At 36.4% G+C, this 19,612-nt stretch overlaps 1 protein-coding gene across 4 annotated transcripts in view; it reads right to left on the bottom strand.

The window, feature by feature from the left end:
* kcnq5a (potassium voltage-gated channel, KQT-like subfamily, member 5a) overlaps positions 1–19,612 on the bottom strand; it is a 96,309-nt gene that overhangs the window by 76,307 nt on the left and 390 nt on the right. For 3 of the 4 annotated variants that reach the window (XM_027136340.2, XM_027136342.2, XM_027136344.2), the window contains exon 1: positions 19,225–19,612. This exon is cut by the window's right edge and continues 390 nt beyond it. In XM_027136340.2, the coding sequence (XP_026992141.1) occupies positions 19,225–19,517 (293 nt within the window). In that variant the 5' untranslated portion in view covers positions 19,518–19,612. The remainder of the gene's footprint in view (positions 1–19,224) is intronic. The other variant, XM_047812457.1, reaches the window with a different exon arrangement.

The raw sequence follows: 19,612 nt of genomic DNA, 5'->3' as shown, positions 1-19,612 counted from the left end.
CTGAAGTGTGTTGCCCAGAAACACATCATACTACCCTCAGCGTTGAATATTTGCATATAGCTGAACAGCCTGTCATGTGTTACTCCTTTAATCGATGTGATGTATCTTTAGTTTCACATACAAAAATTTGTGCTACTTTACAGAAATGTAAAAAGTAAAAACCCTATAAACAACCTGTTAGTTAACATTCAGGCAAAAAGTAGTGTGTTCTTGAAACCAAAGTAAGGCATGCTGTTCAGTGGTCTCAAATGAATGAACAGAAGCCCACTGAGCAACTGAATTCTCTTTGGAAAACAGAACGGTTCACATTACAATTAAGCAGCAGATTTGCACCAAGCAGCAACACTGAGTATTGTGAGTATAAGGCAACTTAGTATACAGGACATAAATTGCCGGTTAAAGACATGACTAGCAGGGGTTTCATGAATGTGACATCCAGCCTATTAAGGAATGCAGTTTTGTTTACTTGACATCAGGGAACAGAAAAATCTGGTGTAACTATACATCCAGAGAGCATCAGCAGTGAGTCATCTGCAACACAGGAAGTGCATGGTAGTTGACTCTAGGTTCCTAAGGTATCAAAGCAATCAGCAAACAATGACAAACACATAGCAATTACAGAAGCACAGCACGATATTTCAGAATACTCTTACATAAAATGTGGTGTAGGGGTTACAGCAACAAGGCAAGCAAAAATGCTGTAACATGTAAGACACCAAGCCTAACAGCCTAGCAATGAAAAAAAACTCAACGTTCTAAATAGCATACCAAAAATAATGTTGTCTGTTGCTACACCAGTGAAGTTAGCTAATGATATTAATATGACCACCACCATTGGCCATTGGAGAGAAGCCTATATAAGCCTTATTTTACACTTGTCCTCTCTCCCATCTCATCTTATCAAGGAGTTGTGGAAGTGGATTCAATAAGCTGAGTTTAGTGTGTGAGCCATTGATCTTGTTGTTAAGTCTGCATCATTAGAGAGAGCGTGCTAAAGTACACTGTAGGTGAGAGGATTTTGAATACTTGAATTGTTACTTGTTCAACACAATTGTCAGTGTGAAAGAGCCTTGTGACCTAATGTTAAGTAGGCAGTGTTGGTATTGAGGAGGCTGTGTAAAATCAGTCCAAGTCCAAGTCCAAGTCCAAGCTTGTGTAATCTGTTGGACCATGTCAAGTTTTCTAAAGGTTAAAATGATTTGTTATGGTGTTGGATGATAAGTATGGGAAATTATGTACTATTCTACACCATTAATGAGTGCTAACACTTTTCCCAATACAGTTTGTGTTTGAAATTTATCTCAAACATACAGAAAGGTCTGATTTAAGTACCAGTCATATGCATCTTCAAGATTAGTAAATATTTGTAAACTTTACATAAAGGTTTATTTAGACTGCAAATGCAGAACATTACCACAGTTGTGCCGATGGCAGAAAGTTTTAAAGAGAAGACTTGTCGGTCTGTTTACCATTTCAATGCACGATATTGTAAAACAAAATTGACGACACTTTCTTCCAACTGTACATAAGATATACAAGCAAGCTGGTAACTATTAGCAGCAAAAGTGAATGTGCTACAGGTTGGTGTTAGTGCTGGCTTAGCAATATTAAACCGTCATCATCTACCCAATACATCTGGAAAGTGCCTAATTTCACTGATGAACTCCAATGTGCATTTAAGAGCATGATAAAACGATGTTATAAATAGCAGGCATTCTTGCTGCAATAACAGATGCTAAAATCAGAGGCTTGAGATTAATGCTGCCGGTATGGAGACTGGCTTCATCAGTAATACAAACTGATGACACGTTGCACAGAAAGACATACAGCCATGATATAGTGATCTACTCCTCTACCCAGATAACAGTCCCAAAACTATGTCACAAGCCAGGTAGAGCTCCTGAGTGAGGAGTATTGATTAATTATATGAAAAGTCATATAGCACCTGTTCAGACTACAGTATGCAGTTCATAGGCGTAACGCTCAACTCCAGGGTTACGTGAGCCTTTCCGATTGAAAACAGAAATGTATCGTTTAGTCACACAATTTTGAGCCGCCTCACAAAAGAAATTTATATACTTTCTACATCTGGCAGAGGTGTTGACAGCAACAACCCCAGAGAATGTGCTCTCAATAGTGAGGGCTGGAAGTACTGTAACTGCCAGCTGGCGGGTCACTGACCAATTGTTTGTTCTCTTTAGGAGCACAATAAGGGGACTTCACAGTCTAAAGAAATGTTAGTCTGTTTCAGTAAGGGAAATGATTATGCAAGCATTCTTAAACACAGGTCAATAAGTACCCTCCTTCCATTAAAAGCTATTTTACATGCACTATGGCTACTGTCTGTCATCACTAAGAAAAGTGGCACTAGTGGACATTTGTAAAACAGCAACACAAATTCTTTTTCATTACAGCTTATGTGCTCTGTGGTTAGTCTGAGTAATCATTACCAGAGTACAATATCAGCACCACCAGAAATGATCACAGCCCAAAGAGAACAATATAACAAAAGATTAAGCTTCATTCACAATACCCTAACAAACATTATCAACAATAATGTGGAACAATACCAGTAATGCAAAATGTGCAGAAAATATGATTATATGCAACATATTTATTTATTTATTATTAATAAAAAGAAAATGTTAACTATTTTCCTATTATCATTTGTTCAGCACAAGCACACACACACACACACACACACACACACACACACACACACACACACACACACACACACACACATACACACACACAACACACACACACACACACATACACAAAATCCTCCAGACTTCACTGCCAGCCAGTCGATTATTCACATATGAAGGATCAGCATATTTCCACTAGTCATTGTGAAGGTTGAAGCGATTTAATTTCTAATTGCTTTATTGACTGTACTGTAGGGGTCTGCCAGATATAGCCAGTCGCTTACAAAGCAGACACAAAACTAAACATAGAATCTGATTCTGTCAGATTCTTTACAGCGTCTTACTTAGGTAAAAGCTCCTGTATCTGTAAATGATAAAAAGACATAACATACTGAAAAACAAGAGTCTCATACAAAATAGAATCAGATTCAGCTGACCTCACATATTCTTTATTTCTGTGACCAAACTACCTCTAAAACAAAGGCTGCTTGGGAGGGAGAACTGGGACTTCAGCTTGGGGACGGGTGGTGTGATAGTGTTGTGAATGGCTTTGGTAATGTCTCATGTGCTCGTCTCGCACTTATCCAGTTTAAGGTCATTTATAGGATGCATTTTTCTAAGTATAGATTGTCTCAAGTTTACCCAGATGTCTAGGACAAATGTGACAGATGCTCTAACTCACAATTTCACCTGATTCACATGTTTTTTTTCTGTCCACGACTATACAGTATAATTATTGGTCGGGTTATTTCAGTACGATGTCCACTATTCTGAGAGTACATTTGCAACCCTTCCCATTAATTGATATATTTGGACTTCCAGATGAAGCATCTCAGTTAAACTCTATGGAAAAGAAGTTATTAGCTTTACATTGTTGGCCAGACGTCTCCTTCTTCTTCAGTGGAAATCCTCTGTCCCACCATCTCACTCACAATGGCTAAAGGATACAGCGTTTTTTATTAAACTTGAGAAAGTTAAATATACAATGAGAGGTAATACCTCCAGGTTTTTTCATAAATGGCAACCGTTTATTTCAGATTTCATAGGCCCTCAGGTTTTACCGGATTAGGTTTTCTTTTCTTTTGCAAATTTCAAATGACTTTTATTCGATAATTAAAAAGGGCCAGGACCCGGTGTGGGCAGGTGGGAGGTGGGTTGTTTTCTTCTTTTTCTTTTTACTTTCTTTTCCATTATTGTTATTATTGTTATTGTGTTAATTCTTTTACTTTATTCCTTTTTCATGTAAAACCAAAATGGGATTCTGTGTTGATATTTGACTTTGTTTGTTTGCAACAAAAAATTAAAAATAAATTAAAAAGAAAATTAAAATAGTATATTCAATTATAAATATTTTTTTGCTCCAGCTATGGATGACTGTGGCATAGTTTCATGGTCGCAATGAGAGGAAGTCTATTGGGAATGGGCAATCGTATTATACTATTTTACTAAAACATGCTGAGGTATATAAATCACAATGTCAATAAAAATGAATGCTGTTAATTGAACTGTGTCAGAGACAGCAGGTTTGGGAAGAGACTGAGGGTGAGATGTACGTTGTGTTTATTGTGCCTGGCATGCTCATGTTTTTCAACAGTTTGACTTCCAGCATCAAAGTTGGTATGGCTTTTTAGTTTGTCTAAACAGACAGTGATGGAGCCAGATGCCCATTTGATGTCATGTTATTTTCCTCTAATTGAATATGAGATGGGGATGAGGAGAGGATGACAGGGGATCATTTGTTTCAACAGGTCTTTACAGCAGTAATAAAAGCCTAGCCTTAGTTCAGCTCACCTCCTAATAATGAGTATTGTATATGAGAGCTTCACAGCATGTGATTATGCTTAAAAGGCCAGTGCATAATCAGCCAACTACAGCCTAGAAAATCCAGTTTCCAGGACAACCATGAGATTGCCAGTCAAAAAGAAAGATATTTATATAAGAAACTGACCACGGGCGATTCCCATCCACAGCAGTCCATAAGAGTCTGATACAGTTATGGTCAAATGCTAAAATATACTTTTATATTTTTATTCAAGAAAGTAATAAATATAAATATTATGAATCAATCCTAAGAGAAACACAATCATGTCTCTTTATATGTACAAACATTATTACAGAAAAATCTTTTCCATATCTAATTCCAATGTTTTCCATGTTAAACATTAAAGAATAGCACTGAATTCTGCCTTTGGTTTCTGATCCACCATTCCTTCGTGTTTTCAACTCAACATCGATCCTGAATATAGGATCAGCGCAAACTCCAATTGTGAATATTTTTTTTTGTATAAGTGTCCCCAATGAATATGATCTAAAGCACAATGGACTTCTGCCACGTATATATGTACATTTAAAGGACTAAACAAAGATGCTACAAAGCTACTCTAGACAGAAAGCAAAGGTCTGTACAGTGTGGCATTATAACACTGGGACTGTGGTATCGCTTCACAGATCAGACTGTGTGAAAGACAGAGCTAATAATGACAGACAAACTGGATAGAGTGCACTTTTCAGTGAACAGGTTTTGATTTATGTATCATTATTCCCAAAGCACATTAGAAGCCATATGCTCCAAATGCTGAAGGCGTGTTCTGTTTACTTTGTACCATTAGGCAGAGTCCTTTCCTTAATAATGAAATAAAAATGTGATTTATAATGGAAAAAACAATGAAAGCATTACATGGGGATAAAAGGGGGAGCAAAAGCAGATAAAAGCATTGTAACTTTATGAGCTGGCCACACACTAAATTCAGCAATTACTTCAAGATGGAAAAAACCTTTGACTTCAATTCTTTTTACACTGACAAACATCCATTTGTCATTGTTTCGGTCTCAATTAGCCAAGCAGTGAATGATAAAACCCTTTAAGAAGATATACAGTAAACACCACAGAAAGAGGCTGCAAATCTGTGTTTCTCAGTACACACTGAGTTTATATCAAGAGAGAAAGAAATAAAAATCCAATAAAAAACTATTTTAATCCTTGAATCTGAATAAGACCTGTCAAACATCTGCAAATACTAAATTAAGCAAATTAAAACTGTACTGTTACCACCCTCAGGCCCCATTAAACCAAACAGACTAGCAAACATGAAAAGTGAAGATGCCTGATTAGTCACTGTTGGTTGGACATGGACAAGTTCGTCTCCATATTATTTACAGCAAAGCATCCACCATCAGATCACCTTCAGTCCAACCCTGCAATTGTTGAATTTATAATGACTGTCAAATGCTCACTTGGAGGTCACAAAATAATGACCTATAGGTTTATGGCTTCTTGTACAAATGTCAGTGTATGTAGGCTGCAGATGAGATGCTTTACAATGAGAAACATGTAGCTCTCAAACAGACAAATGTCTTCTTAAACAGTATATCAAAAATCAAAAAATTGTTGACTAACAGCTTCGAATGGAAAGAATGTTTGACTTGACATGACTAAAATTATGTCAGAGGTTATTAGAAAGACAATGAGAAAATGGGTGTTTACATAGTATTTATACTGTATCTCTCATCTATGCAGGTTATTAATACCTCCATCACTTGAACCATAGACTCCTTTAGCAATGTAGTAGTACATTGCAAACGTAGTAGTATTGGCTGTTTCTGGGTTGAACTGAGCTATTTTATCACAATTGTTTGAAAGTCTGTATTACAATTTGTTCTGCATTGAAATGGAGTAAAGGTTCTTCTTCCCACTCCCACTAGTTCCCAAAGGAATGCTTACCAATCCTCTCCATTCCAGCACTTATTTTCGTTTGCACCGATCCGTAATATCCGTACAAACAAAGTCGTTTCAATTTTTCAAAATAAAAACAAATTAGTCATTTACTAACCCTGACCAAAATAAACCACTAATTGCATCGTACAGGGCCACATGAGCAATTCCCATGATGCTCACATGCATGTTATGGAAAACACCTATCTTTGTGCTTATATCAGTGTATATCTGCATTTTTAATCAAGTTTAATATGAGTACATTTTTTTAGCCTTGTGTGTCCCAGTTCTAAAAGAGCACCAGAAAAGTATGAATCTAGGGAGTCAAACCTAGAGATGGCAGGTGCCTAATAAAAAAAACCCACCTGCTGCTCTACAACTACACAACCAATCAAACACAGTTTATTTTCGTTAGAGTTATTAACTCCCTCACAAAATGTAACCTCCTCTATTTACGCTAAATTTCCTTCTTCACACCTTATTAAAATGCTCCATAAGGCATTAAAATAACAACTGAAAAAAAAGAAAGAAAGAAAAAACTGATGTCCTCATGAAGTGCGGAGTTAGTATAAACAATTCGAGCAATAAAAGAAAATGCTGGCTAGACAGCATCTCACAGAGAGATAATACACCACAGAGAATTTCATGTGCAACCATAAGAACCAGGGACAAGCTGGAACATCGGCAGACATTCTGATCAGAAAAGAGCTTTGCTGTTTCACACACCTCTCCATTCAACTGCAGCACAGAAGTGACAAATTCTCATTTACTGTCACACCAGGAGTTCTATATAATGACAAATATTAACAGAGCCATACAGTATCTACATGTTTTTTTACCTCCTTTTTTATTTTTTAAAATAACGCTGTGGATCACAATTGGATCACAAACACTAAAAACTTATGAAATGCCTGACTGCAGAATCTTCCTTGCTATAATACAAATAAGGAACATCTGAAAAAATAAGTCAAACATCAGATTCATAAACCCACAAACAGATACAATGCACATTCACATTGATATTTATGTACTTCAGTTTGAGTTGTACAATGTGAAAGCATCCCTCAGACAGCACCAGACTCCCATAATTTCATCTGCTTAAAGTGAAAGATTTATTTTCACATTTGTGTGCAGCATAGATAGATAGATAGATAGATAGATAGATAGATAGATAGATAGATAGATAGATAGATAGATAGATAGATAGATAGATAGATAGATAGATAGATAGACAGACAGAGATCTTATTTTGGTTTGCATCGAAAGAGAGAGAGAGATTTTGATTATTTACACAAATGAGGACAACTAAATAGAAATCATTTAAACAGAAAATAAACAAGTAATAAAAAATGTTCCGGTGTCTGTTTTTGGAAGAAGTGATTAAAATTCAACCTTACAAAATCAGCAAATAACACCAGCCTCAAATTGCTACCTAGGACTCAACTTGGCTGGAAAATTGCTTTTTTTTTCTACCAAACTTCCCATTTGGCAAAGCATAGTATCTGCATGTGTGTTTGTGTGTTTGTGTGTATGTGCGATGTCCCATTCACATTTACCTCATTGTCCCTCTCACTGTTTCCTCCTGGAACAAAGAGTAATGGGGCATATGGCCAAAGCCACCAGTGGCTGGAGATCATCTCCAGGTTTCCTGTGGGCCTGCAGCCACTCACTGCCAGTCAGAACCCCACTATAACAGACAGCCCCACCTCTGCAGCTCACTCTGGCTTTTATCTGATCACAGGTGCCTCCACTAATGGCTTAATGTTTCCTCTGCCCTTTCAATCGGTGTGTTTCCATTTTCTCTTTAATGTCTGATTCCCACGCACTTAAGTATACAGTGGCCTGTCAGAGACATCATCATGTGTCTCATGTTGGTAAGGCATTACTTCCTTTACAGGGTCAGTGGCAACAGGACAGAATGTACTTACTGCAAACGCTTCATGAGGCACGTTGTCATTCTTCATATTTGAAACTGGACAGTTGTCCCTGGTGAGGCTTGTCTGTTACACTGAGGCCAGGCTTTCGAGATCCAGAACTTTAGAGGCTTGGGGTGACTCCTTTGTGCTGTAGCCTCAGCTGAGAACATGTTTAGTGGACTGGGTGGTCCAGCTGTTTTACTGGGAAGCACAAATAAGAGTAAGGACCTCTTAATTCTATGCTTAGTGGCCCAACACAAACAGGAGCAGGAATGTAGAGCTCTAGCAGACTATATGAGTGCCTGAGCAGAGCAAGATGCAGAAAGCAGATATCAAGTGCCTCAAAGCCCCATACTTCAGGGATTATGAGTAAATAAAAGTTATATATAAATCTCTCATTAGAAAAATACAAATAAAAAAATTAATTATCCAAAAAACATATGACGTTTGGTTTTCCATCTTCAGACGAGTGCCAAGAACAATAATTCTATTTCACAATCCTCACCAGAGCAGAAACATACTCTTTCAACAAATCTAAAATGCAATTTTGACTATATTAAACTTGTGTCGTTGTGTGGATTTATAAACTAGACATCGACAATGCATTCAAAATGGGAAACAACACTATAAAAATGTGTGCAAAATGAATAACCCACAGATGGTCCCTCTTGTTCTCCAGTCTCTGACACTGTGCTAGAGTCTACCCTGAATGTAATAGTAGAGTAGTTTGGACTGTCTGCTAGATATTTTTAGCAGAACTATTTCACATTTTAAAAAACCTTTATTTGAGATAAAAATCATTATATACTCATTTTAAACATTTATCCTTTTAGTTGATTCTCAGTGCACACAGTGCATGTCCCTGAGATGGGCAAAAGCCGTTGTATCCCCGGTTGAAACAAAACTTATTGAGCTAAATTATACTGAAATGTCAGCTGAATCCTGCTCATATATAACCTGTACATTATAAATCAAAAGACAAATTACACAAAAGCTTGTATTAAAAGCTTGCTTTAATCGTGAGATTATTAATAATGGCTGGTAATCCACAACACAGAAGGAGAAGCTGGTTTGTAAGCGAGTTTCAGGCTGCTGGAGTGTTCAGTGAGAGCTGCAGTGATACTGGCAGGGCGTCCGATTTGAGCCCAGAGAAGAGGATTTACGAGGGAGTTTCACTGCACAGAGTAATATGTCACATCTTATCGGTTAAGGAATTTAGCAGCGTTAACTCTCCACATTTGGAGAAGACAAAATGAACTGATTTTGTTTGGCTTGTGTAGTGTAAAATTATCAGTTTTCTGAATGCCTGGTGTTTCTCAGAGTCACGACTTGGATCAAAAACAGATGCAGACATGAGTATGGTGAGTAATACTGTAAATAGTTTGGTTTTGTTTGTTTGTTTGTTTTTTCCATTTTCTAGTAGCAAATTAAGAGAGGCAAATATACATCATGGATATAGAAGAGTGACATGATTATAGAAGTCTCTGATTGTGACAGAATCAAAAGTTACTAACAAAAAATCTAAATAGATTTTTATCACATAAAAACAAAATTCTTAAGTTGTAAAAACAGTAATAGTCCACAGTGGCACAATGTTCCATATTTTATGCACTGAAAAATCAAAAGCACTCTATTCAAAATGTATATTTATATTACTGAGCTACATTGTCAAAATACTCAATACAATATAAGTTATGCATAAGTTCTAAAAAAAAGAAAAGCAGCTGAGTAATTTCTCCATTTTATTTCACCTTTAAATATATCTAATATTACTCTTGAATTTTTGTATTATACTAATCTTTATATAAACTTTTTGTTTTATGTTTATGTTCTGTAAAGCTGCTTTGAAACCATGTCCAGTGTTAAAACGCTGTACAAATAAATTTGAATTTTATAGGCTGCTGTTTTGCAATGAAAATCATATTTGTAAATGTACTTTCATGTACTTTGTGTAAGACTACACAAATTATTTAATAAATTTCATTATGTGTGATGAATTAACAAAAAAATATACATTACACATATATGTATTCGTTTTAAAATAAAAAAAAGCCCAAAAATACAACCAAACAAAAGAATTGTGTTTCTCTTATTAAATTCGGTATAGTCTTCAGACTACTGAAATAATTCAGGGTAAATGTACCACTAATAGAGTAAAATCGTATCCATCTCTCCCAAATGGGAAATAAGATTACTTTTAAAATACCAACCAGACAATTTCAAATAAACACAAATATGAAACGAAATGATTTATTGCCCTTTTACGTTTTGCATGGTCATTACTTGGTTCTTTTTTATTTCCAAAATTGGAACTGTTATTATGGAAACTCATGGATTGGAAATATAAAAGGGTTATTTTAAATCATGTTTCCAGAAAGTGTTGAATGCAGCAAAACTATTTACTACCCAGAAGACATTTGGAGACCAAACTAAACATTCTACTACATTCTACTATTCTTCCATTACCTAATAATGAAGCATATTATGCATATATGCATAAAGTCCAGTATATATATATATATATATATATATATATATATATATATATATATATATATATATATATATATATATTAGGCTTTTCAACAATTCATAACATCCTATAAGACTCTGGCTGCCATTGGGCACATATTTTCTGCCATTGGGCACAGATTATTTCAGTCATGGACTTTGATGTATTGTACACAGTTTTGCTGCCAGTTCCTTTTAATGTTGTTACTCTTTATCAGACACCATATAAAAGGATAACAAGCCAGACTAAATAAGCTGATCCTGATGTTCCTGATTACAAATGGAAAAGCTAGCATTGTTAAATATATCTCATTAGCAGTTAAGCATATGTGCAAAGATTCCATCCTCACTGCACATCAAAGCAAGTTCATGAAAAATGGCCACAACAAAAGCAAAATCTTGAAAAGGCCAATAAAACGTCTCTGTTCATGACACCACAACTCTTTTTTTTTTTTTACTCTTCCCTGGTTGCAAAAGAGATTAAATGAAGGCAGACTATTTAATGTTTGAACAAATTTCCAACATAAATCGGTCTGAAAGTGGTACATTATTTTCCTTTGTGTAGTAATATGTACATTACCAACCCATGCTAGTTAAATCTCAGGAACACACAATGAGAATTTAGACAAGGGAACATTTGTGGTTTGTTAAAACATGGACATAGTAAGAACATAAATTACTGTAAAGGAGTTCATGCTGATCCTCTGTCCAACAGAGTATTTCATAGTGGTCCTGTTAGTGTTACACTGACTGAAAGATTGAAAGATTAATACCCATCCCATTCAGAGAGCAAGGCCAATGGAAAACAAAGCCACAAACCCTAAACATAAAGCTTCAAGGGACAGGTCTGGAAAATCAAAAAAGTACAAAAGAGAATTAATGCGAAGATATTTTTATCTCAGAAAGAGAGTCTGTTTCCTTCCACTGTGCTCCTGTAATGCTTGTACACCAAAATACCGGATATTTTATGTTTGATTTAATTTTTGAGCGATTCAGAATAGAGAATGATCGGAAATACAAGGAGAAATGAACTTGAGCAATTCAAACCTCACTAACATGCTGTAATCAAAGCAGCGTTCTAGAGCAAATGGTAAAGCAATACAACATCCTCCAGATGCACTGCATCAGAAAAACATTTTATTGAAAATGTCAGCAGGTTCACCTCTCCTCCTGCCTCTTAAATGCTGGACCACTTTGGATCAATTGTAAATTTTTGTATGAAGTGAAAAAAATACCATTGCCTACTAATCACAACTCGTATGAGTAACACAAAAAAAAATCCTAAATTACCTATTCACTTGGCTTCAGCATGACTCAATAAATTCTATACAGAACTCCAGAGTAGATTTGAAAGCACTGAATTAAATTCAACTCAGTTATTTCTAGAAAATTTCTATTTTCTAGAAAATGGGGTACGTTTTTTGTACAGTTGCTTATTACAAATTAATTCAATAGGAATGATAGATAGAAATTGATTAACCTGCTGCTTGTTTGCAGGACTCACTGTTCAGACAGATCAAACCGTTTAAGAGTTTAAATTATTTGAAAAGAATTGTAATCAATTAAATTTCTTTCCCTTTTTTTTTTTTTTTTTACAATTTAGTACAATATATGAATCTAGTTCAATATATGAATATACAATCAACCATTTCCAAACTGTTTTTAACATTATAATGAAATTTTAAAAAATTCTATAAAACAAAATGTATATTATTTTAGTTCTGAACAGAAACGTATACTGTGACTTAACTTATATTATTATCACAATATCAGTATCATCATATTACCCAGCCCTGTTGTGAACTCATTTCAATTCAATTCAATTCAATTCAAATTTATTTGCATATATCTTTTAACAATGGACATTGTCTCAAAGCAGCTTTACACAACATAAAAAACATTCATGGTTTCTCCATGGGAAGTTAGATAAGCTATCTATAGATAAGCTGCAATATCTGGAAAACCTCTTTCTTTTTTTGTACATGTAGCAATGTATTCATTCTTTCCTTCATTCATTCATCTTGTTACTGCTTAAATGTTTCCATCAAAACCTGCCTGACCTGTTACTAGGCAGCTTTGCTGGAATCTGGATATAAAATTCTAAATTTTAAATGATCCCTAAGCTATCAAGAAGAGAAAGTGAGAAGAAATTACTCCCTGAACACCTCCCTGATAGGGGATAGAGTACATTTTGAGACTATGTGAGACTATTTGTATTCACTGTCCAAAGTGCTGCACACTCTTAATAATGCTATGTAACCGGTTACATGGTGGTCCTGCTCAGGTTACTGTCTGCGGGTCTGCTGTGGGTTCTCTGGTTTCCGCCTGCCTCATATTGTAGGAATCTTGCAGGTAAAGGTATTGGCAAAATTGGCTTTAGATGTGAATGAGTGTGTGAATATGCATGCATGGGACTTCCTTCAATGGGTTAATGTCACATCCAGGTAGGCTTTGGTTCCATTTCAACACTAGACTGGATAAAGCAGTTAATAATTATGAATAAATTAAACAAAAGTGGCCATGCAAGGATCAACCTGCAGAGTCTGGAAAACTTTAATTTCCTTTATATTTCTTTATTTGTAATAAAGGGGTGAAATATTGTGTTCTTTTAGTGTTATTTTACTGACTGGGTATTAAAGGGTGTAAGGCAACAACAATACCTAAATTCCAAACTTGCAGTACTGCAGTATACAAACTTTTTTTAAACACCAGCATTGCCCTAGAGTTTACCTTTAAAAGGTGTTGTTGCTTAAAACATATAAACTATTCTTTCAAAGCAATAAATCAGTAGAAACCAAACAATACTGTATTCACAGGTACTGATAGGAAAGTACTTGTCCAGCAATGCTTATAAGCTACAGTATACTTCATGCTGTGTATTCTCTTTCATATGCTGTCAAAGCCGAGTACAGCCCTGCCCATGGGATTTCAGCTCTGTCTAATGTCAGGTGCCCCTTGAGGGGATGAAACAGTGGAGCTCTGAAGAGATTTTCCTTCCACTATTCATACTCCCCCAGGAACACAGGAATGACACCATGTTAATCACAATCTCTTTGTACATATTCATGATTTGTAATTTATCTGAGTTGTCTCAGATCTTTTTTTCCGTTGAGTAAGAGCCAGTGCTGGGTTTAACACATCTTTTAAATGTGAGAACTAGCAGCTTATGTTTAATTTCGAGAGGCATGTTTTGACTATGATAGCAGTGGGAACCATCACAAATGAAAGCATCTGCACCGGTCAAAGTCAAAGTGATCACATTAAAGTGCCCAATGTTCTCATGGCCCACAAAATGATCATCGTATGCAGTCAACACTCAGTGAGTTATGGGGTTTTGTGTATTTGTCATTCCTGACCACACACTCAAATACAAATCAGCACTATCAGGTGACGGAAATGGATGGTACTCACTTGCAGAAAGTGCATGGAATGACAGGAAACATTTAGCATTACAAAGCAGAATCTATAAAAGCTTTGTAGATCTGCAATTTACGTGCACCATATGGACCAAGCCAAAAAAAAGTACAAATCTTTAAAAAGAATGGTTCTTTTAAAGCACTTTCTAACACTCTTTGGCACCATAAGACCTGAGGCAATTTAGTGTAGCTAGACCACCTACAGGGCAAGTTTTTGGAAGGTGAAAGGAAACCAGAGAACCCAGAGGAAACCCACGTGAACACTAGGAGACCATGTGAAACTCCACAAGGACAGTAATGTAAACTTTAATTTAAACCCATGACCGTGGAGCTGTGAGTCATCAGTATTGTAACTCATTTGTTTCCAGTGGTTCTTTGTGAACAATATAAAAGCTAAATCCCAGTGAAGATTGAAGGCCAGGTCTTTGTGTTCAGACCTCTGTGTGCTCAATGCTGTTATACAAACTATATAAAAGACTTATTTTTCTAAAGAAACATTTGAGCAGTGTGTAGCACATCAAAATGTTTAAACTACATGAATTGAAAAAATCTCCTGGTCAGGTAGTGAATGCAAACTTTCAAACAGTGAAATAAATATATCTAGTCCACATGTCAGGGCAATGAGAATCACCTGGATGACCCTTTCATGCTTGTGAACATGCATAAGCTTTTTACCAAAGTCATGAAATGACATATGTTTCAGTATTTGCAAAAAAAAATCATTCCCTTACTTCTTGCCTCATACACACATGCTGAAGCACATGTACACCATATGGAGCTGCTTAACTGTTTGTGACTTTGGTCAGGTCTACAGATGACCTGTGCTTCACTGTGTCACTGTGGTGTTACCTTCGAGTTGAGCTTCTCGTGAATTAGCTCAAGTTTTTGCGCAGTAGTGGCATGTATCTGCCTCATCGCCATCACCATTGCCTCTGAGCATTTCACCTTATCATTAACAAAGCCTGTGAATACAGTATGTCACTAGTGTTGTTGACAGGATCTGTCTTGCCATACTGCTCCTGATCCTGATCATTAAACCTAAAATGCTCAGTTGTAGTGAATGTACTGTATGTTGCTCTATATTAGGCTGTCTGCTAAATGAAGTAAATGTACACTACCAAAATAAATACTCTGCTGTTACATCAGGCAAGTGTTACTTAAACATTTTGGATACAGATGCACAAAGACAGACATTCTACAGCAAAGAAATAAAACAGATTGTTTTTTAATGGATATAAAATGGTATACAAAGAAGTAAAACTCACTGGTTTCAGAAGATGGAATCTTGTCTGATCTAATTCACTGGTGATTAGATGGATTATGTTGAAATTTAATGGCTGATAAAAGCTCAGTATTATTTTAGATAATAGCACTGTTTTACACCATCAACATGGCATTTGGCTTTCTGTAAATCAGCCCTTTTAAAAGTGCCCTTTATCCAATTCCAAAACAAGGAAAAAGATGGAGTTCTTAATTGTTTTGTTGGGTTTTTATAGCATTGGCAAATATTACAAAGGTAGCGCTGGGCAGGAAAATACAAACTTTTCTTGGTTTTTGAAATATGATCATTTGTGAAAGCAACACAGCATGTGCGTGACATGCCACAGCTGCTCAGTGATTCTATTCATTTTACACGCATCAAATATGCAGAGACCGGAGCATTCCTTTCGGAGTTTCCATGCACTGGTTTAGCATAACATGCCCAACTTTTACATAAAGTACAAAGGTCTCTTCTGACTGTGTGATTATTATAAACATACATTACCAGTGTATATAATCACATAAATGTCATACTGATGTAATATGCGTTGTGTTTACATGGCCTTCTGAGACAATATCATGATCCAAATCAAGCCTACAATTAAATTGGTAAAATCAGATTACATTCTCAGTCAGTCTGGTTGGGCTCTCTTACATTTAAGAAAGTTCAAAAACATAAAAACATACCTATATATACACTACAGGAATAAATTTGGTTTTGTGATCAAATGAATATGATTTTTCTGATATATACAACTAGATGTGTTTACAACTTAAATACAACTTAGAACAATCTTAGAACGCATTTTTCAAATGACCACAAATTATTGGAACATGTATCTGACAGATGTTTCTGTTACCCAGGTGGGCTGTTGAATTGGTTACTTACATAATTAATAGCTCTGAATGTCTTCTCTTGTTTTGAACCCTAGGTTTTACCTTTGAGAACTATTTCTTGACAGAAAAGTATAAACCAACATGAAAACTAGCGAGCAGTGTATAGAAGAAAAGCAAACCATTTTGAAGCTGAGAAAAGAGTGAAAATTCATTGCACAAGCATTATGTATGGTCAATCCAACAAATCTGATGACACATTGTAAAGAACAAACAAAAACAACTGTCAGTGATTTCACAGGGTGGGGTAAAGGTGTCACAAGATGTAAGCCACTCATCAGCAGAAAGAATCTGAAAGCCAGATTGAAATTAGCAAGAAGGTACACAGACGAGCCACAAAAGGTTTGGAGCCAAGATTAAGCTTTACCAAAGTGATAGAAAGTGTGGAAAATGTAATGATCTGCTCATGATAAACTGAACCGTTCCAGCTCCTGAAGAGGAGACTGGTGGGAGAAGAGATGCACAGCAATCATAAATAGTTATTCATTTTAAACTGTTCTAATACTTTTGCCCATTTAAACATTTTGCGGTCTGCCATGTTATAAGTTGTTTAACACGTCTAGATGTAAATATTAGTAAATGAAATTCTGATCTATCTTCACATATTCATCTTTTGATGTCAAACTCAAATGTCCTCAGTGTATACGAAACACAAAGAATTGGCTTTGTTATTCCTATAGTTTCAGCAGGGACTGTGTATACTAACTCCATCTGGGAGAGAGATAATTAATCCTCCTGCCCACAAATACAAAGACACTCGGTAGGAAATTATTTGCGTCTACTCTTTGCTCTATTACATGTCATTGCTCTTATCCTGTTGGTCAGTCTGGGAGAGAAACATAGGAAATTGGATAAACCGATTTCCTCTCTTACACTGTTGTGATTCAAGCAATGCATTAATGAAAACAGATTTATTTACAGCATGTACAATGAGATGACGAAAGAAGTGGCATAAATACTATACAGTACATTAATTGGAGGACTACCTGTGTTTGTTCAGCACAGTTTGATGGCTAGCCTCAGTAGGCACCTATAAAAATATTCTCAGGAATCTGTGCACAAATCAGGTGTTAATGTTGGGACATGTGCTTAGATTCAATACTCTGGGAACTGTGAAAAGTACTGGTGCACTGTAGAGACATGTCAACAGCCAAAGAACAATACTTTTAATTTAATGGATCGAATGAATATACTAATATAGTCTTCATGTCCTCATGCAAGACAGACCACAGTTCAGCTGTTTTCACATAGCTATTTAGGTTTGTCTAGTTTTATTTCCTTGGCGTTCCAGAGGTTCACATGACGTTCACAATCAAGTAGTTTTTAGATCACATTTAAAACAATGCCATCTTCATTTCCCATATTAAAACAACATATCTATTGTGAGTTCTTGTTCTATCTTGTTGCAACATACTGTAAAAACAAAAGGACCCATGTTTTACAAATCAGTACTCAGCAAGCCTAGACAGTGGACATAAAAGCAGACAAGTAGTCGCTAAATGTTTCAGATGAAAAACAATACAATGAATAAAATACAGCAAGTTGTTATATCTTTGGTGACAACACGTGAGCGAGCATACCTGGATCTAATGAAGAGAATTCTCTTTTGGCTTCATTATTGGTTTTCCATCTTGGGTTTCTTCGTGCAATTATATGACTGCCTCAAAGACTCACTAGCACTAATAAAATATCTTTTTCCTAAAAACAGTTAAAAATACTGTATATAATAAATATACTCTATAATAATAAAAATAGAATGCCCAAAGCATCATTGTAGTTTTAACATGTAATATAGCTTTATATGGATGGACTCTCTTGACTGAGTAACCACTGCTTCTTTGTTTTTTTTTTTGTGCTCAGTTACAGGTATATCACTGATAAAAATGTGATGTTCAAACTGGTGTGGGACAATGTGGTCACTGCAGATTGCACTTAACCTCTGTAGCTTCTGCTGTGCTGTGTGCACAAATAAAACAACATCCTGCCTTGCAACCCTTCTCAGAGCCCCAATCATACCAGTCAAGTGACAGATTGCATCCCCTGCTCACGTTACACAGCAGCTTGAAGAACTCTTTTAAAAGGAGGTTTGCACAAAGTCAAAACATTTTGCCACCAGTAGAAAAAAGCAAAACAGATCTTGCTTTCACTAAAAACCAAAATCCTGATTATTGAATGACCTTTTCTACTTTTTCTTGATGTGTGCTATACAGGAATGAATAAATAAAGTGTTTAATCTAAATTTCCATAATTACACGAGTGTAAGTATATTTTCAACGTGATACCGAATCAAAGCTTTGATTAACAAGCTACAGTATACCACATGTTGACAAGTCAAACCTTGTGTTCAAGGCAGGATCTGTATGTTCAGTCAACATAAGTTCAAAGCATAAATGAACCAAAATGGAAACTGGCCCATAAAAAAATATATTTTAGGCCAATATCTGAGTATGTCAGTGGTGCAAAAAAATAAAAAAATAAATAAACTTTTGATAGTACTGACAAGAACTTGTAACATAAGTCCTGCTGATATACAGTATTTTGCATTTAAACTGGCCACTGCATTGAATCCAAAAAGGTGCAGTGTTACCAGTCACAGATGCTGCATTGAAATACACCAGGACAGCATTTATTACAATTCCGTGATGAGATTCATCCTTAATATCCAAAGCCTTAATTAATGTGTTGAATGCGTTGTAATTTCACACATTTTTGTGTCGAAAATCAACACAGTGATGTCTAATGTCACATAAAGTAAAAGACAGTTAATGTTATAAAACTATGCGCACTAAATCAACAGGTGAGAACTAGACAGATTGATGAAGTGCAACACATCCAAATGTAAATTGTAGACAGGTGGCACTCACACAAACGCGTGGTAGACAAAGGCCCAGGCGCGCGGTCTCTCCAGCACGTTGTACAGGTAGTTCTGAAGCTTCCGGTAGCGCGCGTTCCGTCGGCCGCTCTGCGCCCCGTACGCCAGCGGCTTGCCCAGCAGACTAAGACGGGCGCCTCGGGCTCTCCGCACACTCTCGGCGTTGCTCATCGCCCCGCGTCCACCTTCCACATCCTTCAGGCCGTAATTGTCTCCCCGGCGCCCTGGAGACGCTTTCATCCAGAGGCCAGAGGTGCTTTCGTCGCCGCCGTGGTCGCGCGGCATTGCATCGCCAGCGCCGGCTGGACACGCGCGCTTGGCACCGGCAAGGCGCGCATATAACGTGATGTGAACCGGAGAAAGTTTAAAGGGAGCTTCAG

Source organism: Tachysurus fulvidraco, chromosome 4 (assembly GCF_022655615.1).
Source record: "Tachysurus fulvidraco isolate hzauxx_2018 chromosome 4, HZAU_PFXX_2.0, whole genome shotgun sequence".
Taxonomy (NCBI): Eukaryota; Metazoa; Chordata; class Actinopteri; order Siluriformes; family Bagridae; genus Tachysurus; species Tachysurus fulvidraco.
Note: the sequence above shows the minus strand (reverse complement) of the source record. Positions and strands in the feature narration are given on the sequence as shown.